The sequence below is a fragment of the Ambystoma mexicanum genome, chromosome 6q (assembly GCF_040938575.1).
Source record: "Ambystoma mexicanum isolate Mex_15411 chromosome 6q, UKY_AmexF1_1, whole genome shotgun sequence".
NCBI classification, from domain to species: Eukaryota; Metazoa; Chordata; class Amphibia; order Caudata; family Ambystomatidae; genus Ambystoma; species Ambystoma mexicanum.
The window spans coordinates 122,405,933-122,431,337 of NC_090937.1; the positions used below are offsets into that span (position 1 = coordinate 122,405,933).

General features: G+C 45.1%; 1 protein-coding gene across 2 annotated transcripts in view; it reads right to left on the reverse strand.

Annotated features, from left to right (window-relative positions):
• LOC138515816 (melanopsin-like) overlaps nucleotides 1-25,405 on the reverse strand; it is an 894,150-nt gene that overhangs the window by 435,634 nt on the left and 433,111 nt on the right. For both annotated transcript variants that reach the window (XM_069630561.1, XM_069630560.1), the window contains exon 4: nucleotides 19,431-19,634. In XM_069630561.1, coding sequence (XP_069486662.1) covers nucleotides 19,431-19,634 — 204 coding nt within the window. The remainder of the gene's footprint in view (nucleotides 1-19,430; nucleotides 19,635-25,405) is intronic.

Here is a 25,405-nt window from a genome sequence, read left to right on the forward strand (position 1 = left end):
TGCCTGTTCAATGACTACACGGGTACGTGAGTGGGCATGGTTGTAGTCCTCCTCATGCTGGTCCCGTGGGTTCCGGACTGGTGTGAGGAGCCATCTCTTCAGTGGATATCCGGCATCACCTGTATGTGGACGATAAACGAATTATGTGGAATGCCATTGCTACGTACGCACCCCCCCCCCCTTCCTGCCAGGTCATTGCCGCATCACATACCCCACATCATCATGCATGAAATGAGACTCACCGAGTAGCCAGGATCTGTTCCCTGCGTGTCGCTCCATGTAGCGTGGTATTGTAGAGTTCCTCAAGACCATAGAATCATGGGTTGATCCAGGGAATCGGGCACAACAATGTGTAATGATCCTGTTGGAGTCACACACCATTTGTACATTCAGTGAATGAAATTGTTTTCGGTTGCGGTACTGGGCCTCCATGGCATGTGGGACGACCAATTCCACATGGGTGCAGTCGATGGCACCAATGCAACCCGGTATGCCGCCAAGTGCATGGAATCCCACTTTTGTGTTGGTAATTTCCTGCTCCGAGCGTGGTAGAGAGATGTAGTCGTCTGCGTGCTGCAGGAGGGCATCGAGCACTTGCAATAGTGTCCGTGAGAACAGTGGCTGAGAAATGCCATGCAACTGTCCGACTGTGTGCTGGTAGGTGCCTGTGGCCAGGAAGTGGAGTACAGACACCACCTTCAGTAGGGGTGGGATGGCGGTTGGGCTATCTATCATGCTGACAAGGTCAGCCTGTGTCATGTCCACAATGGCGGCTATGGTGTCCCGGTCCAAACGGTAGAGGGTGTGGATCTGCTCATCAGTGAGGTTGAACGGATGTGCTCGGAGGCGTGGGATTGCGGGCTGCCTGCGTGGTGGTAGTGGCTGTGCTGGCAGCCCTTGCTGGCCCTGCCTTGCCCTCCTCCTCCTCCTGCGTCTCCTCCGTGCGGCCGGTTGTAGTTGGTGTTCGTCTTCTTCTTGGAGTTGGAGTACTTGCAGTGCTATCAGGTCCCCCAGGGCCAACATCGCGAGTCCTGCCGGTAGCATTTCGGAGTGGTTGTGGGAGGAGACTGGGCGTGCAATTTATGTGTTTTCAGGCTGTATGGCCTCCACCTGTGGTGATTCATTCCACCTGTGCAAGCTGCTCTCCCCTTTGGGCGAGCACGTCCCGCACACAACGCTGCAATTCGAGGAATGGCATCTTGCTATTACAATCATGTATTAGTACCCGATGGCCGTGTAACATTGGTTGATATGTTCATTCGGCTATGGTCCCATTGTTTCACATGCATTCTTTGCAGTCGCGAGCAGACTTGTGAAGGGTCAGTGGAACGTAGTACTCGAGTAACGGTGGACCCTCATGCATCACTGTACCGAGGTTCACCGACGGGCGGGGCCTCCCATTTGTGAGTGAAGGCAGTTGCCATTTTCACACACAGCCGCACTAGATGGATTAATTTGTGATTTCAAGCGGCCACAGATGCCTTTTCGACGTGATGTTGCAAATGAGGAATTCGAAGGGCGGCGCTTTCGGTCTTCAGCTAGCGGCGAGGAGATGCCCACAGGTCTGACTGCAAATATAACGTTCTATTGTTCAGTGTCCTTGGGACAGGGGCCATGGCGAGGATGCAATGATTGATATGAATAGTTTGGGATGCGCAATAGCGAAGTGGATGATGAGGCCGGACGTTCCCAAATACATGTTACTTCACAACACTGGCATTACGGGCTGGGGCACAGTGGATTTTGCAGGCTGCATAACGCACAGACTCAATGGAATTCTCACATGTTATGTGAGTATGGAAACAGGCGTTATCATTACGGGATGAGGGAATGATGAATGGATGCATGGGCAGATGATTTGATACGGTGTTTGCCATGTACAGGGCTTCTTGGAATCTGTCCGCCTCCCCTGCGCTATGTGATGCAGGGCTGCCATAGTGGGACCATCGTCTATCTGGCCTTGTTGAGCCCTCCCTGTCTCGACGCGCCTTCAGACACTTGTGTCCATGCACGTTACCAATCCCATCTGATGGATTCTGTTTTCACAGACGCATGCACAGGTACACTCGTTTGTGATGGTGTTTTCACCTCGATATGGATAGTTATGAGTCGCAAGTGGTTTTGGGGTGGTGATGATCCTTTGGAGTGGGCTAGCATGCATATGGCTGTGGATCTAGTGTGATCATTGAAGTGAGTTGTTCGAATGTAGTTCTGATGGCCATTCTTTTCTTTTTCTTTTCTTTTGGTTGACAGGTATCTCCTCCCCTTTTGCCACTGCCATCTGTATGCCACTCCTGCAGATGGGTTTTACTCCCGACACCTGCTGCTTCGTGTTAATCAGTGGAGCAGCATTACGATCTTATGGGACGATCGCCAATGGGCCACATGCCCTTACGCAGTACTAGTGGCTCGGAGCAACATTTCGGCCTTTCAGCTGGACTAGTGCCTCCCTATTGGGGCGGCCCTGTGGTTCTAGGCGCTTCCATGTTGCCTTTTCGTACGAGAATGTAGCCCCTGTGTACCATGAAGGAACAGGGCGTCACACAAGAAGTAGCTGGTCATTTATTGCGGATGCAGCCCACAATGGTGAAATGTGTTTTGGAGTTCATGGCCTAATGGCTGTATGGGCTTGGTGAATTTGTTGTGCATTAAATTTCTATTCTGATATGGGCCGTGTAGCGTTCTTCTTTGCAAGTGATGTGGCATATTCCTATTTGGGGAGCGATGTATTGTGAGGAGATCTGCATTGGGTTCCAGCTTCGGAGTATAGTTGCGTGGTACTGTGCTGGGCGCGTTTGCCTACAAAGCCCAGTGAGGTCAGGGGTGAGGGCTGCCAATATGACTGTTTGGATGATGTCATGCTCAGGGGCGGGGGATTAGGTTTTGTGTAACAGATGCCGGTCAGCCAGGTGGATTGGTGGAATGATGTGATTATCGGAATATTGCTGGTCACAGGTGCCTGTGTTTGCGTGCGTTTCTTGGTGGGAGACTGGGGTCATGTCCATTGGTATAGCTTCTGTATTCGTGCCATCTGTGCCCTGCAGCTCCCATTGGCCCCTCTTGTGATTCTTTTGTTCGTTGGCATGCATGGGTGACTTGTACATTTCACTGGTTGCATTGTGACTTCGTTGCACCTACGGGGAGTTGTACTATGTGGCCAGGGAGCGGTGTACAGGCACTCAGTGGGGCCGTTTACGGTTGATTCGCGATGCCGTACTTCTCACCATGGCGGAATGGTACTTTCCGCCGTGCTTGATGGCGTTAAGTACATGTCCGCTAGGGTCGGAATTCGCGTACCCTTGCGCCATGGTGCTAATTACGGTTTGGCATGGCGCGCGCGCGCGTACTTGGTGCAGTTAGCGTTGGCGTTCATTACGGTGTCGCTAATGGCATCGTACTTTACGGTGACGGGTCATAGTCACACCGAGCGCTATTCGATGGCGGTATTGCATTTCCGCCATCGTTTTTCGATTTCCGCCAGGGTCGTAATGAGGGCCTTTGTGAAGGCCAGCAAATTTGAGTCAGAAGGAACAAGGTTCACATACCCTAAGAAACGAAGAAGGTATGAAGTAAAATGGATCTACTGCAGCCAAATTGGACAATGCCAGCTAATGACATGGAACAAAGACGAACATGTGAAAACAGCAGGGAGTTTGAAAGGAGTGATAAAAATATGGACTCCAAAGGTTCACACATTCACACCATCATGTACAAACCCTGAAGACGATGAACATAACACAGAAGAATCAAAAAAAAGAAATGCAAAAGAGGTTGCAGAAGTGGTTGATGAACCGACCAGAGGGGGGAGTGTAGAGGCGGTCCCAGACATGGCCTGCACCCCTTCCCCTCATTTTGAGGTACCAGGAGCGTACTCGCCAAGGTATGTGACGTATGAGGAGCAAATGAACCAACAAAGAGCTGCACTGGGACTCTGTCCAGTATACATCAGAAGATCCATACCTGTTGAAGCGCCCATAACCAGACAACCCTGGGCAGCACAGTAGCCTATCAGACAACCGTACCAGCCGTTGATACCAAACAATGAGTACCTACAGACGGTCCATGAAGAGATCCAAAGAGCCCTAAGGGAAGGCCAGTGAAAATGACACAAGGGCTTGAACAGACTCGTGAATGAACAAAAGTGGCTACCAAAGATAGCACGCCAGTGCAAGTAACCACGAAAATAAATGTAATGGACACAGAGAAGAAACGTTGCTACAAGACAAGATGGAAGCAACTGACCTGTTAAAACGAGTGTAAATAGGCTTGGAACACAAGAGGCAAAAGAAACGATACTGCTTGCAATGCTTAGTAGAAGATTAGAGCGGCAAGCGCCAACCATATATCTACCTCAATAAGGCACATTATACAAGTGTGACTCCATTTTGTAAAAGAAGAAATGTACCCAGGCTGCCAGAGGCCTGACAGGCCAAGTTTCGTAACACAGCCAAAGGCAAGAGAAGGAGCGGAATTGAAACTCAACAAAGAGCGGTTCATGCTTAGGAAATTGAGGTCAACCAGAGAAAGGGAGGAGAGCGTCAGCTAACAAGACTCAAACTTCAGAGCATACCAGCCTGCCCCATGAAGGTCAAGATAAGGGGGGCCCAGGCACAGGGCGAGGCTGAAACAGAATTAAATGCACTAAAAGATGGAAACTGAAGCAGATTCATGGTGAACTAACTCGTGACCAGCCAGGCGCGAAGAAGTACCACCGCCTGATGTCACCCAGGACCCGAGGATGCCATAACTCTTCCTGATAAGAGGCTACAGTTTCGAGGCCATACCCAGCCAACTAATTGACACATAGCCCTAAGATACTGACTGATGGAAGGGAGGCAGGGTGAAACTTGGGACACCAGGCACCTGGGTGTCCATTCAGCATACTGCTAATTAAAATGGGGATTTATGTCCAGGGGTGTAACACGCCCAATCAGAAGAGACCAGGTTATCTGGGTCCTATAGATAATAGAACCAATAGGACATCGTACTTGTAGTGACATCAATCACGTGTGAAGTAGCGGGAGGGGCGTAGACGCCCACCCGATAAGTTATCCAATCCACATGCTCTATTATCATATACAGATAAGAATTGCTCTTCAACTGAAGTTCGAGGAAGTCGGAGCGAGACAGGTGATCGCAATGCTGCTGATTTCCATTTGTTTCTCTGTTTGATGTACTTGTCATTAAACGGACTTCCCTTTGCCAACTTACTGAGTCCTCATTATTGAGTCATGTTGGAGTATGTGAATCCTGCACCCCCTGTCCTCACATGGTGCAGCTATCTTGTCTTACAAGTTCTAGAGGGTGAGCGCTGACCTATGGGCCCGTCAGTGAATTCCTCTCCTCCTGAACAACCCCATCGACAAACGTGTGCTTTGCGGTGCAGAAGCGTGCCGGTATATGTAAATACCAGTGCATTAATTCTGCACTGGCAAAGTCATAATGAGGCCCAACGTCTCCATACCATGTGTTCCCCTGAGTCGCATGCATCAAGTGCAACACAACTGTCTCACCTGACCCACTGCTGCAGGCCCTGTTTGCTAACACTCACAACGTATGTGCTCCTTCAATGGGAAAAATTAACAGCTGCCCACCCACCCCCTCCTCATGTATGTCTCTGATACCCTCAACATGTCCGTTGTCCAATCATGAATATGCCCTCCAAATTTTCCAGAAAGACTTTTATTAATATAAAAGGGGGTGGGTAAATACCTCTCTGGCCCTGAACTAGAGGTTTTTCCCTACCTAAAACTAAAACTAAGGGTCTGTCAGTGTCAAAATGTCCAAAACAAAATTGTCCCATGTCCAAAGTACTTCTCTGGCCTTCACACTCCAATAAAATAAACTCTAAGGTGAAAAGCATAGTGTGTTTGGCCTTGAGTGGTAAATGTTCAAAAGGAAAAATGCATAACTCCAACACAAAAGTTCCAGAAGGATAGAGTTCCTTGTTCCAGAGGGTGTATCCCTTCCTCTGGATTTCTCTTCCCTCTGTGTATATTCAAAGATATCAGTTTAAAGCTCCCGCTTCCTTGTATCTCTGCTTCCCTCACTGTGACTTGTAAAGTGCTCTGTTGTTTCCTGAAGCTAGGTTTGTCCACACTAAATACCCTAATAATATTAATAATAATAATAATAATAATAATAATAATAATAATAATAATAACTCAAGTTAAGCGCACTAGCCTGAGCTTGTACGGGTTAACGATTTTTAATTTTTGATAAACCACCTTTAGGAAAAACCATAACAACAGCGTTTTTCAAATGCACTCCTAATCCGATCAAAAGCTTCCAAAATCACTACTTTAAGCAGATTAAATTTCTCTAAAGCAAATACAAAACTTCTCTACTCATTGCAATGGAGATAACTCCATACTTAGAAAAATTGCCCTCAACTATTCATTATATTGTGGGTGAAAGGATCTCGACCACGGAGCCTGGAGAGCAAATCAAAGTCGAAATCCAAAGGTGTATGAGATTTTTTTGATGAATAAATATACTTGTTGAAAAAATGACCAGCAGTCACTGGCTGCATGCAGAATTCTGAGGTCCCGTAAGATTATGAATAATTTCTTTTATGTCCAATATGTTCTGCCTACTTGCTTTATTAAAACAAATACATTATGCCGATTTTTTCAAGAGGTATGTGGGAATGTGTGTCTACATTTGTTATAATGAATGTCTCTGCATTTCCCACTTTCAAATATCCTGCTTTCTCCTCCTCCTTCGCTTTTTGCTAAGCCCTTTTCTGCATTTTCCCCTTGTCCCTAAAAGAAGGGAAATGTGGATTTTTACGTTTTTACTTTGGGAATGGTAACAGTGATTTGTCAGCAGTTTTCTCATTTTGCGACTGCAATACATTTGGTTTGTTTTTGGTGTGTTTATTGATTTGTACATTTTATAAGATCGGCTTGATATTTTTTAGGAACTGCAAGGCTCAGCGGCAACGTGCTCGCCTTGGAAGCAAGACGACAGAGCAACACAGGTTCGATCCCCGGGTCCGCGCTTAGAAACCACTGGGTATTAAGCCATTATAAATAACCTATCATATCAATCATATAAAATACCAGGATACAGTACTAACCATGACACAGTAGGCAAAGTTGTTTTTGGTATGTTTTTATTAGTTGAAAGGAAGGCGTATTGATGGATTACCACTGTGCGGCGATTCATCAATGTAAACATCTGGGAAGAGACATGTTTCATTTCCCCCCAAAAGCCCTTGAACCTCGTTATATCAACTTGTTGTAACGGGAAACGAAGATAGTAGCTCGTAAACTGGTAATACACGAATCGTCGTAATTGAAAGAAAACACTATTCCCTGGTCGTTAGAAAATTATAGAACTAGTATGATGATGCGAATTCATTGATGCTGTATTTCCTGCGCATTCAAGTTGGGTCTGGAAACTTCTCCTGTGAGCACCTGGCCTCGTGCCATTTTAAGAGAAACTGGCTCCCTGGGGAAAGCCTAAACATTACCAACTTAAATTGATAATACTTTTTACTAACTCAATAGCTTATCCTTCCCTTCCAGTCTCTCCTCTCTAATTTATCCTCTGCCTTCCAAATCGCACAATTGTTCTCTCACCTCTAGGCTACCTAACCACAATCTACATGTCTCTCCATACTTTTCTCACCTACTTTTCTGACTCCATCTCTTCTCTCTCACCCAACCTTTCAACTCTCTGTGACTCTTCTCGCTTAAACCGTGTTTTATCTTACACTCTCCTTTCAAACCCTCCACTCACTCCCTCCACTTTCAACCCGTCCACTGGCTCCTCACTTTCTATGTTCCCCTTCACACACGCATGCACGCACACACAGATACTATCTCGTCAACATCCTTCTATCTCCTCTTCCTAAATTTCTCTTGAACAGGTGCACTTCATAATCCTCTGCCTTACACAATGTGCCCAGGCTATCTCTCTCTCTATATATATATATCACCCACACAAACACCTCTGCTTTTATGTCACTTCGTCTTTGTCCTTTCTCAATCTGCACATTATCAATCTAGTGGTCTTTGTATTTTACACATGCATCTCTGATTATGTATACATTGCACACACGTTGCACAAGCACCATTACTTGTTGCCACTTCATCTCTGCTCATTTTGACTTATTGTGTACTATTAGGCCCATTAGCTCAATTGCGTTTCACAACCATTTCAACTGCTTCTCAGTTTCCTTGCAACAAAATCTCTATATTTCCTGATCCATTTTGTTGTCAAATATTTATATTTCCCAAGCTAAAACCTAATTTCTAGATCTCATTTGTTTCACCCCACTTATGTTTCTTGCAGTGGCGTAACACAAGATCTGGGGGCCCACCCTGCAAGCCATGCTGAGGGCCCATCTCCCCAACTCGGCAACAAATCACGAGTCGCGCCACACTCTGGGCCGCCCCTGATTACCACGCTTGCGCAATACGCACAAACGTGTTGCTGAAGGGGTATGCCACACACTGCACTAGGAGAAAGATATAAATATGTGTTTTAATGCAACATACAGCACACTTTCTGAGAAAAATTGACTAAAAAGCCACACTGTTTGCTATTGTTGTGTAGGGTAACAGCAATCCAATACATGCAAGTCACCAATAGAGCACATGGACATTAATGCTTTGCTATTTAAAATGCCATGCCACAATGAAAACATGTCCAACTGGCTGCACAATGTAGACCAGTGGAGACACATAATAACTTTACAGTTAAGCATGCCAGGCCACATTAAGACATACCTAGACTGGTTGCACCAAAATGCCAGTCGAAGCAATAAGACTCATCAAGAAGAGAGCACACATTCAAGCCTGCGTCTCTGCGGCCTCTAACAACACAGCCAACTCTTTGAAATCGGCAACGAACTGGCCAATCCTGTTGCTGTTTCTACCTCTCCTGTTCCCTCAACAGGCCCCCTGTACGGCTTTGGCCTCTCGCTTCTCCGCTAAAACTCACAACATCCTGTCCACTATCTCCTCTTCCTCTCCCTCTTCCTCTCTCGGCTCCTTTGCCCATCTCTCCCTCTCCTCCTCCTTTCTAGACAAGTCCCATCTATGGAAGTGTCAGCGAAACAGGTGCTAGCCTGCTCCTCCAGAACCATCAGGGACCACATTGACACCCTTGATCCAGCCTTGGCCGATTTATGTAATCATTCTTTTGCCATTGGAACTTTCCCCTCTCCCAAACTCTTGGAAAAGATGGCCAACTGCCAGCTTACTCTCCACACTGAATCTGTTGGTTGTCTCCATGACCACCAGTCCGGCTTAAGAGCTGCCAGAGGCACGGAAACTGCTCTCCTGAACACCTGTGAAGATCTGATCTCTAACCTTGATTCCAGCGTTCCTTCGGTCCTCATCATCCTGGAACTTTCCTCTGTTTTCGAAATGGTCAACCACGCCATCCTGATCAATTGACTCTGTGAGAACCTGGGCATCATGGATCAGGCCCTGGAATGGCTGACCTCCTTCCTCTTGGACCGCCTGTCCCTGGTCCAACTTTGTCCCTTTCACTGCCAACTCTCTCTACATGTGGCGTTCTCCAAGGCTCTATCCTCTCACCCTGGTTTTTCAACCTCTACTTGGCCCCTTTGACCAACCTGATCTCTACCTTCTCCTCTAATTTACATTGTTATGTGGATGACACTCAGCTTTCCTTCAGGGTCCAATCAATCTACTCTCCTCTCTCGCTCATTCCTGATGTCACCTTCAACTCCACTCTCTCTTTCTCTCCTCACATCTCGGACGTCGCCAAGAAGTCCCACTACCAGCTGCACCCTCAAAGGGACTCTTCCATTTCTCACTTTCCCCCAGAAGCTCACTGTCTCCAGAGCTCTGGTTCTCTCTAGGCTGGACTACTGCAACAGCAACTTTCTCAATCTGCCTTCCTCTACTCTCCACCCTCTGCAACTAATCCAGAACAGGACTGCAAGACTTATCCATGGCCTCAAGCCCAGGGACTGTTTCTCTCAAGCCATGAAGTCTCTCCACTGGCTCTCGGTGGCTGCAAGGGTCAAGTTGAAGACCCTTTTCATTGTCCACAAGGCTTTCTGGGGCTAGGATCCGCACTACATCCAACACTATCTTCCAAAATATCTTCCTTCTCGAGCCCTAAGGGTTAGATGCTTCTCCAGGCAGAGAGTGGGGGGGGGGTAGATCCTTCTCCCCTGCAGGTGCCTGCCTCTGAAATGGCCACCCTGACCCTCCCAAACTGGAGCCGGACCACCTGAAGTTCCAGAAGCAGCTGAACACGTTCCTCTTCTCCTCTACTTTCTCTCTGTCTCTCCCCTGCTGACCTATCTGTCCTCTGTAGCAACTGGTTGCTTGGCTACCCTCTGTCTCACTGAGTCCAGGCTCTTTCTTGATCAGTCACCCTTGCACTGCCTCCAGGCCTACCATGCAGTAAAGGGCTGTAACTGTAACCCTAAAGTGCCTTGTTCTCGTTGCACTATGTAAGTCATTTCAATCTGCCACACACCTAAGTCACGCCCAGCATGTAGTGTGCAAATGAAACCCTTATTTATTTTATCTAGAAGTTCAATATTCTGAACGGTTTATAGTCATAATGTCGACAGTCAAAATGTCGACAGTCAAAAAGTCGAAAAAAAAATGTCGAAAAATAAAATGTCGACTTTTTTTTCAATGCATTTTTTTTTTATATGGGGGGGTTCCCCCCCCCAACCTCCCTTTTTTAATTTTTTTTTTTAATTTTTCCCTTTTTTTTAGCTCCCAAACCCCTAAAATAAACATATAATTAAAAAAAGAGAAAGTCGACATTTTTTTTTTCGACATTTTTTTGTCGACATTTTTGTCTGTCGACATTTTTTTTTCGACATTACGACCCAACACCATTCTGAACGATACCCCCCCTGGTCACACTGAAACAGGAATCAGGCTAGTTTGGAAAGGTAAATATTTATTTATGTATTCAGAATTTAATCACAATATATTTTAATAGGTTACAACAATCACCAATGGGGTGACAGAACACTGAATAATATTTTTAATGCACTAGGAATCAAATAATGAGCACAAAAACAAATGCAGCACAGAAAAGAATACTTTTGGGTTGGTTTGGAACAGATAGCACTATGGTTAGAGGTTCCCCCTGCAACACTCCTCAACCCCCCAATAGGCAATGAAATAGATGTGAGGAAAGAGCAGGTACTCAGGAATAACACAAATCAAACAGAATATCACTCCCACCTTTCCCCTTCAAACACAAGAGAAAAACAGAATTGACTTTTCAACTGTCAGGATTGCCTTTTAAATTGTCTTTGGATTTGGCTGAGCAAAAACACCAAATGTGGTCAAAATGCCTAAATTATTATAAATTCCTATGGGAGCCGCTTTGAACAGATGCAAACAATCACAAGCAATGATTTAGTCAAAAGAAACCATTTGAAATCTCAAAGTCCAAGTAGGAAATAATTTAAAGCTACTTCAGAGCTATAACGGGCCAATCGCACTGTTTCTCACTGTGGTTTAGGGTCCTATAGATAGCTAAGGATGTTAGGTACAAGTAGGAGTTGAAATTGCACTTCTATCATAAAAACTGAGGGAGTTAAAGAGGTTAAAGTAAGAGTCCTTTTTTCGAAATAGGCGCGAGAATGGAAAAACAGAAATTTGAGTTTAAAAATGACAGATAGGTTTTCTTATGCTATATTAACGACTACACAAAAGAGAATGCCACACAGGAATCAGTCATTCAGGGCCTCTCATACCCATTCATGTGTGATACTCTAGTTTCCATTTGTTTGGGAATTACTTTTCTTTATCAAATCAATAAGAAGTTAGGGTTTAGTAACACAGATGAGAGAAAGGTCAGCACAAGAATAGTTCTAGCAATACCATGGTTCTGAATTAAAGAGGGGATGGGTTTGTGATTGGGATCATACAATGCACATATATTATGGGTCACTGTTCTTCCTATTAATACTTACAGAATAAGTTATTAAATTGGACCGTCAGTTCTGGTCATGGAATGGGTCTGTCAAGGAAGGACCACATATCAGGCGCAGGACTGGATCAACTAGCCTGGTCACAAGATTTGCACAGGATTTGCCCTTCTTGTTTCTGAGTATTTCAAATCAGCTGGATAGCGAGTTCCTCCGGAAAGTCTTGTGGTGGCAAGCCAGAGATTTTCAGGATACTAGTTCCGAAGGCCTTCCCACACCACAGTGCTTCACTGGGTTGCGAGAATAAGTTGGAGGATTTAGGCCTTGCTGAAAGTCAATAGTTCTCTACTGTTTGGCAAGGCTCTTGGCATCTAGATCTGGAAGGATGTTGAAGCTGGATGTTGAATGCTGGATCAGAGTGCTTTGCCAGAATCAGGAAAGTGAGTGAATCAGTGAGTTCCTTTGTGTTGTCAGCTGGCTCTATTTATCCTTTCAAATGACATCACAAAATGGGTGTATAGGCCGGTTTAGCTAAGTTTGTCCCTGTGAACTGGGATTGGGTGAGGACATCATCTCCGCCTTGCATCTGAGTGATTGGATCAAGGCCGGATGATGTCACATTTATGGTTTACCTTTACAGTCCTTAGAAACCTCCCCTCAGCCACTAGTGTCAAAATCGGATTTTATCCTAAATACATATTTCTACCTTGCTCACCTCTACACAAATCACACACAAAGATTCCATATTTTATGTAGCATCTGTTCAACAAAATCCTGCAGCTGTCGGATCTTGTTTCACCTATCTACAGAATTTTGTCCTTTTTTTCCATAAACACATTTTCAAAATGGTCTGCAAATTTCCACACATGTGTGTGTTTACCATAGGGATGTGTGTATAAAGTTGTACAATTCTAGCATTAACACAGTCACATAAAACGACATATATTGCCATTCCTGTCCAGCACATGTTACACAGTTCTACCGCCTCTTAAAACGTGCAGCCAAAAATTAGACTTACAGATCTGTCCTTTTTATATTTTTCACCACTTTGAATCACAAGTTATGAGTTTCTACAAATTGTTCATTGTTCATTCTTAACAGCAAACAGTCTGCCCATTTGTCTCTCCCTCTAGTCCAGGAACAACCCCCTCCTTTTGGGAAGTCCTTCCAGGAGTAGTTTACGACCCTTTTACACATCCATTTCCTGGGCTGAAGGATCTGCCATTGTTCATTCTCTTTCTGTAGACAAGTGTCTGGCCTAACCCACAATTATCACCTATCAGTGAGTTTCTGGTGAGAGGATTTCCCTCCCCTTGGGAGAAACCTGTTTTTCCACTTCTTGCAGCTCAGCCAGGCTAATTTATTATTAATAATTAAAGTCCAGCAGAAACCAAATTTGTTGCATCAACCATAAATACATTGCTTTCATAGCTTTAAATCTGTGGGATCAACAACACAACTGAGATCTGTATTCCTTTTAGCAACAATCCTTTTATGTTTGCTAATCCGGCAGACTTTTAGTTTAGATGCTTTGAAGTTTCATCAGGAGCTCATCTGACAGCTGTCATTCACAGGTAACTCAGTTCACGGCACACAGATTTTGACAGGAGCTGTCAGTTTACAGACAATCCGGTTTGTCTGAGGAAATGTTTTGCTCTTTACACTTTAGGACTTTGTATACTCGCCATGCTTCATTAGATTACATGAATTTTAGCGCCAAGCAAGATTTTGAATGTTGAGAAGTGTTGTGTATAGGCATTTTGGAGTTTTTAACAACAAAGCAAATGTCCTTTATAGGCACATTTTGGACTTTCATTTGCAAAGCGCTGCTTCTCTCGCTGCACTCTGTTTGCTGGCCATGGAGCCCACAGGCACATTTTCTGCAGTGTGTGCTCTATCCCACCACATATGCACCACGGGTCGCAGGTCATGCATCCATCTTTTTGTGCGTTGAAACAAGAGGTTTTTGAGGTTTTTACCGCACAAAAGAATTTTTCCGCCATTGTTGCTGTTTCTTGCACCATAACTATCAGAGTGATGCTGCATGAGATAGAGGAGTGGGTCAATATATCTCACAACTACCCAGAGCTGCACTCCCCTGGCGGCACTTACTAAGAGCATTGCTGCCCTGTTTTCCCCTCCCCCTTGCACTTCCCCCTCACTTTCCCCTTATAATTCTCGTTCTCGCACTTGCACGATCTGAATGACACAAGGCTTAGTAAGATCTTTGTCTTGTCCTCCCTCAGTTTTCCTTGTCTTGTTGTGCCCAAAAACACTTGTTACAGGTGCGTTATATATGACTTATCATATCATAACATATCATTTTATCACAGATTCCCAGAAAAATATACATTGCCGCAGTAAGAAACAGATAGGCTGGCAGAACCTAAATGCCAGTCTAGCCAGGTAATTACACTTAGCAGGACTGCTTTATCATAAATGCCCAGTTAAAAAAAGTCATACCAAACTGAGGAATGACTAGACTGGCCGCACCAAAATGCCTCTCTAGCCACTAATACCACATATCATGCCTCCTTAGCATGGACATGGACGACTATTATGATTCATTGCACAACCCCAGCCACCCACAATAGTCTCATTAAAATGCGTGAAGAAGTCAGATGCCCCCACACAAATAAGTTTTCTCCTCTTCACCACACGTGAAGTTAGCACCTCTACCAACATTTGAAGGGTTAGCCCCCCTGAAATGTAGGTTTTGTTGTGCCCCTGAACACAAGCACACACACCATTCACCATATATACACCCAGCCATCCATATATTTAAGAGTGCACTCTTTCACCATTCAGGCACACCCAGGCAGCCACCCGTACATTTAAGTGTGCACCCTTTCACCATACAGGCACACCCAGGCAGCCATCCATACATTTAAGTGTGCATCCTTTCACCGTACACGCACACCCAGCCACCCATACATTTGTGTGCACCCTTTCACCATACACTCACACAGACAGTAACCTATACATTTAAGTGTGGACACTTTCACCATACAGGCACACCCAGGCAGCCACCCATTCATTTAAGTGTGCATCTTTTCACCGTACATGCACACGTGCATACCCAGCCCCCCATACATTTGTGTGCACTCTTTCATCACTCACACACGCACATTTCATGGCTCGAGGAGAGACATAGTACTTAAAAAATACATTGGGCCTCATTAGGACCCTGGCGGTGATGGTATGAACGGTGACGGTAAGGCACCGGCACCGTTCATACCGTCCCGCTGCATTACGAGTTCTGCTTGCGTGTTCCTGACAACCCTGGCGGGCTGTGCGGCACCCGCAAGCAGAACTTGTAATTGCACCAGCACTGTTATCAACGGTGCCAGCACAATCATGCTCCCCACCCCCATTCTGCTCTATGGGGCCGAATGGGGATTGGGAGTCCGGCAATATCGCCACCCGTGAATGGGCAATTACCGGCCCATTCATCTTGTAATGGGCCAGTTATTGCCCAATCGCTGGAGGCAGTGCTGATAGCGAGCATGGCGGTAGCCGTGCCTGCCATACATGCTCGTAATGAGGCCCATTGTTTATTTTTGAAGTCACTCTGACTTCATAAAGAAATTATTTCCGTTAAGGACTGAACCATGAAGGCAGAGTGACTTAAAAAATAAACTATTTTTTAAGTCCTAGGGCTTCCACCACCCCATGACATGGAGGCCTCCAGTCTGGGGTCTTCATGTCATGGGGTGTGGGTAGCCACCAAACTTTTTGTATTCACTCTGCCTTCATAAAGTGATTATTTCTGTTACATAAATTATTTCTTTAGAAATGCAGAGTGAATTCAAAAAGAAAATGTTAAAAAAAAAGTGCAAACAATTTGGGGCCCCCTTCCAGAACACAGTTGGTTGCTGGGCCCCCCACACAGTGGGTGGTACGGGGGCCCCTGTTACACTAGTGGTTTCTTGCCCCTGCCACCAGAATTACACTCAGTATCCCTCTCAACTACAGCTTTTGCATGTGCACGTTTGTGTCCCTTATTCACCTCCTCCCCAGTCTTACTCTTACCTTTGTGTCTCCCACATTGCCTCTCACTCCTCCTTTGCTATCATCTCTATTACATCTCTTTCATGTACTTTTGAAAAATCTCTCTGCGAAACTGAATTTATTCGCACCCGGGGAAGGGTGGCTGGAACAGCGGGCTAGAATACACATTCTCTGTCTGCTGTTTCCAGCCACCTGGGGCCCTCCCCCGGGTGGTGCCATCTTTTTTAATGTGGGGATGCAACAGGGAACCTCTCCCTATTGCCTCCCCACTCCCCAAAACAAACCATACCCCCTTTCCACCCCTCCCTGCCTCCCTACTGGACTGTAGCTTTGTGCTCTGGTCCCGGTGCTCTACATGCTCCTTCCCATCGCCATAGATATGGAACAGGGACTTCTTCCCTTTTCCCTATAGCGGCAGCCATCTTTTTTTCTTGGGAGTTTGGTGACACTTGCGCAGACCATCTCAGGAAAAAAAATCAAACAATCACACCCCGGATAAACTCCAGGGTGCGAATGGTTTTGCTTGGCCCTACCTAGGCACAGGCTTGTGGGCCGTTACCGCATATGTCCGCCCCCCACAGCAGTGCTGAAAGCCATATTAATACATAAACAAATATATAAGTTGGTATTTGCTATAATAAACATCACATTTTACAAACACTGAATTAACATCAAAATTGCAGGTGGCTAAAAGTGACAATTTACAGTTCTAACTCTGCAAACTTGGGGGTTGCAATACTAACTTGAATAAATCAGGACTTAAACTAACAACAACATTTTATTATAAGAGAGGTAGGTGGGTAACAGCTTTATTCAAAGGCCAGGAAAACTATATATTACTCTATTTTCATTCTATGGTCCTAACATAGGTAATGAACAAAATGTTAAGTATTTATAACTGGAGATAACAGTATTTCTGAAGCCTCTGATTGTTGGAGGCTATTTTAATATTATTGTTGCTCTCATGTTAGACAGATTTAATAATCTCTAGAACGTGGTTGCTGAAGTTCTACTATGCTGAAGTACACACTAGAGTTCAAGAATATTCTGTGAACATACAATTTAATTGGCAACTAAACAAAAACAAATCTGATAAATACTATGTTTACGGCCGCTAAGCGATTTTTATTAATTTAACCAAAGCCACGTTTTGCCACTCTCTAAAAGATTAAAACAGAGGGTATGTTATGGAATATTCTAGCAGAACAAATATAAAAACATACAAGATTATGGATTCCATAATCATAACACTCAAAGATACTGTGAAGAAACATAACTAATTTGAAACAACATTAGGGGCCCGATTCATGGAAAAGTGCGCATAGATCTCCCAAAGTTAGCGCAACAAGATCGACTTTGTGAGTCCCTGTGTGCAGAGGTTTTCGTGAGCGCTCTACCATACATGGAATGTTTCCCACAAAGTAACCCTAGGCGCAAGTCGTGGCCACAGCGGCCCTGAGACGCTCGACCTGCAAAGTAGAACTAACCACTAATAGCTATTTGTGCGTGCTTCTCAGCCATAAACTCATGCCCCCCAGTACTCCTGCGTGTGGTCCGCCGCAACCAAGCCAACACCTCTGCGACATTGCATGGGGTCCCCAGTAACTGTTACCAGCATCCTGACAATATGCGTACCATTTCCCATAGCTCAAGTAATTACCCAGTCAATCTGCATGCAAACCCCTGTAAACCGTACCTGCACCCCACTACACTGCTTATGCGCACCATTAAGTCTGATCGGAACCCAGACAACGTGCAAACACCCCTAAATCCAACATCTGATCTTACCTTTACGCAGTGATTCCTATGCGCGAGTGTCTGTACGCCTGCCTTCAGGTCGGGGTTAGATCGGGAGCTTTGCGTGGTCATTTCCCCGATGTAAGGTTGCGCGTTCAGGTGCATGAATACACTTTATTTTGCACAGTATGGGGGCGTGCGATTGCCTCACATGGGCTGTCCCTCGGAACACCCACTATTTCCCTTGTTCTTGCCCATTTTGCATGTTCTGCCTCCTACTCTGGTCTCTGCACTGGCCACTCCCACGCTCGGCGAGTAGCCTTGCACAATGCAATCTACTGCTCGCAGGGACATGCCGAAAGAGCGCGATGGCCACGCAGTGTACAGACAAATCCTGCAAAGTCAATTCCATGAATCTACGAAGGGGGTTTTGTGGTAAAATAGACGTGTCAAGTACTGATTTTCCACGCAAAATATTCCATGAATCAGCCCCTTGGTCTGTTCAAAGAAATGTGAGAGGAACTGAGCAAGGCTCCCCAAGCTCTCAACTTGTAATTCGAATCCAATTAATTGAAGGATTATTCTCCATATAAGCAATTAAAAAATTGTAACAAGACGGGTACATGGCTTGCATTAATGACAAAAATGGAAGAAGTCATAAAAATGGTAACGGAAATGTAAGATGAAAAAGATAACAACATGATAAATTAATATGCAGAAATAGGTAATACGGCTAAGCTACTATAAATCAGTTCATGCAGAGAACTGCCATTAAAACTTGAAGGCATCCAGGAATATTTAGATAAACTATCTCTTCCAACAAGATGTTATAAAGTAAATTTACAAAATGGGAATAATGCAAGTGATCAAAAATGTCCAAGTATCTGGATTTTATGACTTTCACTGTGAAATGCCTATGCTGTTTGTGGATGGTATTCTTCTGACTTTAGAAATAGGGCCTCATCAAGAATTGGGTGTTATCCCAAGTGGGTTACCGCCCAACTTTATTTGCGTTACTGCCCACCCGTCTGCTGGTATTACCGCCAGATCACGGGTTGGGCGGTAAATGTTATTTCCCATTCTCTATTGGGGCCATTGGTCACAATGCAGATTTTCGGCGCAATTACTGTGTGGTAATACCGCTGGCGGTAATTGCATCGAAAATCTACATTTTTCCAGTGTGTTTACCGCCAGCATTGAGCTGGGGGTAAACACGCCATACTCATGATTGAGTGGACCCTTAAGTTCAGCGGTAACCCTGTTCCCACCGCATTTAAGGGCTACCGGCCAACTCGTGATGAGGCCCTATAATGTGATGATCAATCCCAAGGTGGAAGTACCAGCCTGCCAGACCTGCCAGGCCGAGGTAACAGACCTGGGCAAACTGAGGGGAATTGCCAATGGTTAAGGGCTATCATCAGCCAGTACACCCAGCCACAAAAGGCTTTATTGCCTTTACAATCCACGGGTAACATCTGAGGAGCTAAATGCCAAGTAATTTGAGTATAAAACACAGGCCTGCGTCCTGTGTCCACCTTCAAAGAAAATGGCTAAAACGTGGTTTCTAGGTGCATGGAAGATACTCATGAGAACCTTGTCTGACCATCAATTTTTCCATGTATCTGTGCATAGGCTTGAAATCAATGACGCACTAAGCTTTGCAGTCTGGTCAGCCACATTTATTCGTAATCACGTCTTAATCATGAATCTAGCTGGGGACGATAACCTTCACAGCACACAAGTAAAAACCTGTACAGAGGCATGGGTTGAGGAGGAAAAAAGAAAAACGTACTCCACCCGAACAATGGGGCCAAGCTCCACACCAAGGAGTAGAGCCACACGAGGACAATGATCTGCGACGTGCGCTTCTTGGAAGACCACCGGATCGACTGCAGCGGCTTTGTGATGACAAGGTAGCGATCGATTGAAATTGCTAACAGAGTCATCATGGAGGTTATCCCAAACAGTGCCCCGCAAAAGGCATACAGGTCACAACCTAGAGGGAAAAAAAGCCACTGTGAGTCAATCAAGCGAAATAATAACAAGCCCTGATCATGAACTACGGTCCTTAATTATACACAGCTTGGATAGTACAGCTTCTTTAGCATATAGGTTGTGTTTTAAGCATGTCCCTTTACAGTAAAAGACAATTTGTTGTAGTGTTTCATGCCTCGACTTAAATACAAAAATACCAAGTTGTAATATATACTTGCTACTATATAGAGTTGCAGTTTCCCAGCGCTGTTAAAAACACAGTTAGCCTCATTACAAGTTCGGCGGTAGCCTTGCCGTTAAAACCAGCAGGCGACCGCCAAACTTGCGAATTTTACCGGCACCTGGGAATGGGCAATTACCAGGTCATTGCGGCTACCGGCAGTAGTTCACTGCCCCTACTAGCAGACTCAGAGTATGCCGGTCCAGAAAAGGTGCTGGTAAACGTTGTTAATTGCACCTTATTTCTGGACCGGCATACTCGTATTGACCCTCAATGTGTCAATCTCAGGATGAAAAGCTGAGCCATCCTCAGTACCGTTCAAGCATGTGGCCTACAGGTTTGCACAGATCTTAACAGCACATACTTTCTTCTCTGAGGCAAGTTTGCAGCTGGACTAAGAAGGAAGTGAAGGCAGAGCAAAACAAATCGGTGATGGCTGGAAGATTTAGAATTAATCTTAAAGCTCTGGCAATTGCTCTGGGCACCCTCCAGACCAGTGTTCTACACCTACCAAGCCATCACAGAAGGGGGAAAGATCATATGCAAATCAGGCTTGGCTCCACCCCCAAAGGGGCAGCAGAGCCCGAACTGCTAGGTCATATCCCTTCTGCACAAGACCACAAGAATCCCAGACACGTTTTGGCCACACTAGGTGTCATCAGTGAGGAAGAGCGTGGGTCTCTATGCCCAGCAGTCAAGACATATCCTGCACAATTTTAGGACCTCTGATGTCATACATATGTTACTTTTTGATATCCCCTCCTGCCGTTTCTATGACGCTTTGTACGAGACATAGTCAGTCAAGACATATCCTGCACAATTTTAGGACCTCTGATGTCATACATATGTTACTTTTTGATATCCCCTACTGCCGTTTCTAGGACGCTTTGTACGACAGGTTGTTCATCAACATAGAGGATTATCATGTTCGTATTGTGGTAATTTACCAGTTAGCAGAAACATAGGTGCCGTATTACCAAACTAGGTGCATGGTTTCAATGTGCACATATGCACAGGGATATGAACGGAGGATAGCACACAGGCAACGTGCTGGGCTTGTAAGCAAGACCATGCAACGCAACAGAGGTTCGAATCCCGGATCCTGGCTTAGAAATTGAACTCAGGTATGTTATAAAAAAACAATTAAAAATAAATAATAATGCCCTTATTGTCAAAATATATTTGATTCCAATATTGATGCCATAAAAAGTGTGTTTTTTCAGACTGCTTTTGCCCTCACCAACACTTAAGAGAGGCATGGGGTCTAGGTGGAAAGCAGGGCACCTACCCTTGTGTGGGCATAGGGGCCCCACCTGGAGCCATACCACATAAACCTGGCACATGTATAAGTGCAATTTTGCCTTATGACAATATGAACTAATCTAATTCAATGCATTTTTGCACCAAGGCCAAGTTTGCTCTAGTGCTAAGGCCATTCCATACTTGATTTACTAGGATGATGAGACCCGTGCAAAATTGTGAGCATGCCAAATTCCAAGGCAAAAGCTGAAGTACATACGATTTGCTATTACCGAAGGGCTGTGTGACCTCTTTATAAATCTAAGCTCTGCCCGCTATGTTAAACAGCAACATGTGCCCAATGTACTGGCCACGCAGCTTCAGTGCTATGGCCGCATTGGCTGTTAGAACATCTCTGTCTTAAAGAGACTTCAACATTGACATAACAGCATGGGGGCCCATTTCAAATGCTGCTTGTGGGCCCCAGTCCCAGGCACCTCTGTGGTGCATATATTACAATGAAGAGGTAAAGGAATGCAGGGAGGCTGTTAATACCTGCAGATTATCACGTGACAGGCAGCCAGCAGGGATCTGAAACACTAAGGGTGCCATTTTATTTTTAAAAAAATGCAAATTGCATCAAGAGGACGGCCAACCTTAGTACTTTTCTGCTAATGCGTCACCTGCATGCAATTTTCAACACTCAGAAATCGGAGTATAAACGTGAAGAGTAAATCAGGGCGAAAATGCCTCTGCTCTTCGCTTTTGCTCTCCACTATGTGAGAAATATAAAACTGCCTGCAATTGCAGCAGCGTGTTTTGATGGATTTCAATGGAATCTGCCTGCTGTTTACCAGGTGTAAATAGGCGTATTCTATTAGAATCTATTTGTTTCACTGCTGCATGACGTACATCTGGGCCCTCTTCTAAAAATGAGGAGAAAAGCAAAGCAGAGATGGAAACTCCGCCTTTCTGCCTCCCCTATACATTGGAACAGAAGACAATGGGGCAGACTTTTACATGGCGGGGCAAAAGCATTATATTTTGCTTTTAAGCCTCCATTTAATGGCAAATATTACGCCCCCCCTCCGACTTAAAAGTTATCACCGGCTCTTGGTCAGCAAGTTGTTAATGTACTGGAAACACCAGGATGCAAGGTGATGAGAACACTGCTAGATACTGCACAAAGATCAAGGAAGCTGATGGACGGAGGGCCCAGAAAAGACAGATAGTAATGGGCATGTGGCAAAGTGCATATTAAGTGCACTGAATTAATAACCGAATTCACTCTGTGATTAGACTGCCCTGAAGTTCGAGGCCCATTTCAATTGAAAGGATCGAGAAGCAGAAGGGCCCTGGTGCCTTCTTTGTTGACAACCTCCTCACAAGGTTAAACAAGTAACAAAGGAAGTTTCTGAGGTACACACTGCACCTGCACATACCTTAGCTTTCTTTTATCACTCAATAATCTGATTTGGTTGGATAATAACAGATTATACAGGCTCAACGGAGGAATGCACTTTATGGTATGTGTTATGTAAACATACAGTATTCATTATGCATGAAGGCAAAAGGAGATGCAAAGAGCTTTTAAGCCTAGTACTTACATGCGTTACAATGCAGATAATTCTAAGCTTTATCATTATACCTTCTGAGACGTTCGACATACTGCAGACAAAACCTGCCATGTATTCCACTAATTGGCGGGGACTCAAAGTGTACATTAAGTAAATTATGCTATTTTAATGCATTCTTCCTGTGTTCATAGAATGTGATATGTGCCTGTGACGAATCAACTTTCAGGGTACCAGCGGTCCAGGGGTGAATATAGGGTTCTTAACCATCAAACAGTCCCACACACTAATACACCAGAATGGATCTGAACAAATTGGAATAACAATCAAATTATAAACCTTCTTGTCCAATTTTGGTAATGTGGACAGAACGGCAGGCTTATCGTTGTGGATCGTTGGTTAGTTGCGACAGAGCGAAATTACAATTATTACCCAATGGTAAAAGGGACTGTCCAGTAAAGGTTGTATCAACAATATCTAATTTATTTATATCACAACAGACAGTCTAACAACACTACAAAATACAACCCACCCTGTAAGGGACTGCAGAGGACAGACAGTTTCAAAGAAGTAAAATGGATACACTCTGGATACTGACAGGAGGGGAGTCCGTAGGGTTAATAACCACAATAGTTTAAGTTTACTTGGCTTCATCACATTGGGAACAATGGGCCTTAATATGTCTCAAGGGGCCTTCTGGGAAAGGCCAGCGGGCAGAACCACAATGTACCTTGTGATGTAGATATTTTTGGTGTTTGAAAGGGTCAAGTTGGCTTCAGGGCGCTTTGCAGGCTTCTGTGACAGAGTTTGAGATGGGGGTCAGCTGCTTGTATCATTCCAGCAAGACGGTCTGATGAGAAAAGCTGGACAGATGGATGCAGGCTGGCCTACACAGCAGCTTGGGGTCAGGAATCCTTGTCTCAGTACTGATTAGCAGTTCTGAAGCACGGTTGGGACATCTCAGATGACTTTAAATGATTGCAGCCGGACAACGGTCAGTGTTGCCGTTGGTTTGCAGATCGAGGTACACGACTGGCTCAAAAATGTCCTTTAAGGCAGACGTTGGTAAATGCTTGTTGAGGCACTCCTCCCAGCTTCTTCAATGGGCCTGTGTCGTCCTTTAAGGTGGACGGCTTACAGCTTTGGAATGTGCTGCAGGCAGCTGCCTTGTTCTTGATTTTAGGTTCCGAGACCTTCTGGCACTCCCTGTCCAGGAAGCTTGCTCCATAGCCACACTTTGTGCTTGCTGGGTACCAGTTCTGGAGCAGCTGGAGGGTCCTCTGGGTTCTGTATCTCCCTCTGTTCTATGTGAGATATTTAGGGGTGGTATCTTTCTTCCCTCTTTGGATATCCTTGCCTTCCTTTACTGGCAGAATATGTAAGGTAGACTCTACATTCAGCCAGGGTCTGAGGTTGAGCTCTTCTTACTGACTTCTTGGGAAGTCTTCAGGTGATCTACAAAAAGAGGCCTACCTTAATGAACCAATTCTGGGTTCCCTACCAACAATCTCCTGTAAGCATGAGGTCTTAGCAACAGGGAAGGTAAAGGAGTGAACATAGGAACAAGGTGTGCCCCAGAACTAAAATGGCAGAACCCTTCTCTCAACAGAAAGAGCTCTGGCCACACTCCTTTGTGATACTAAGTACCACCCATTTTCCTGCCTGTTGTTGAGCAAAGAGTCTCTCTTGTAAATGGTTCTCTCTGTGTGGTCCCTGTTAATGCCACAGGTCTCCCTTGAAGCTGCAGTGAGACCAGACTCTCTGGCTCCTGCAAACCACATTCTCGTACCTAGCGGGGTGGCCTACTGTAAACAACAGACCCAGACATGACAATTCACAACCATGGATACAAGAGGAGGGAGCTAGCTTCAGGTTGACAGAGTTGCATATAAAAGGTTGTTGGGTTTCCTGCCACTTTTGTTAACCCCCACAGCCAAGCCTCATGTGGGCCTATTTGAAATGCCCCTCGCTGGTATGATAATTGCTGCCACCAGCTGCAGGATTTAACAAAAGAGGAAAGCATATCCATTGAGACTTTGTCAGTTTATCAGGCTGACCATGGCATGGGGGAAGTTGGTCCTCCCCCTTCCTTCCTGGAGATGTCATTGTGCACTGCTTGATTATTATATTCCAAATAAATGTGATTGGGGCGGACAGTGCTTGTAGGCATTGGCCAGCCTGGAGCAGGTCTATGCTTTGTTGTGTGCGAGCATAGGAAATGTGCATGGATGAGCCCCACACATTTATCTCAGACTGGTGTACCATCATTCCATTTAAATAAATATTTTAAAAAAGCCCAGGCAAGCGCACAACCACCATGCAGATGGTCGAATTCCTCACATGCCCCCCGCCTCAACATGCGAACCAACACCCTACTGAGGGTTTGGTTTGTCATCTAGAGGAAAATACTGGCTGAGGCCATCTGTGTTTCCATGCTCGGAGCCGGCTTGTGATGCATGTCCATATCTAATCCCTGTTGGGATATGGATCAACGCAAAACCTTAGGGTTCTCCCCTGGCATGGCCTTTAACCATCGAAGAGGCCTGTGGTCTGTTTGGATAGTAAAGTTCTACCCAAAGATGTAGGGTTTCAGCTTCTTTACTGCCCATGCGACCGCACAAGCCTCTTTATCAATGATGGCTCAGTTAATTTCCCTTTTTGTTTTTCACCTCCTATTGTTGGCGACAATTTGCTCTACCCATTGAGAGTTCAGCTGTACTAACACTGCTCCAATTCCAA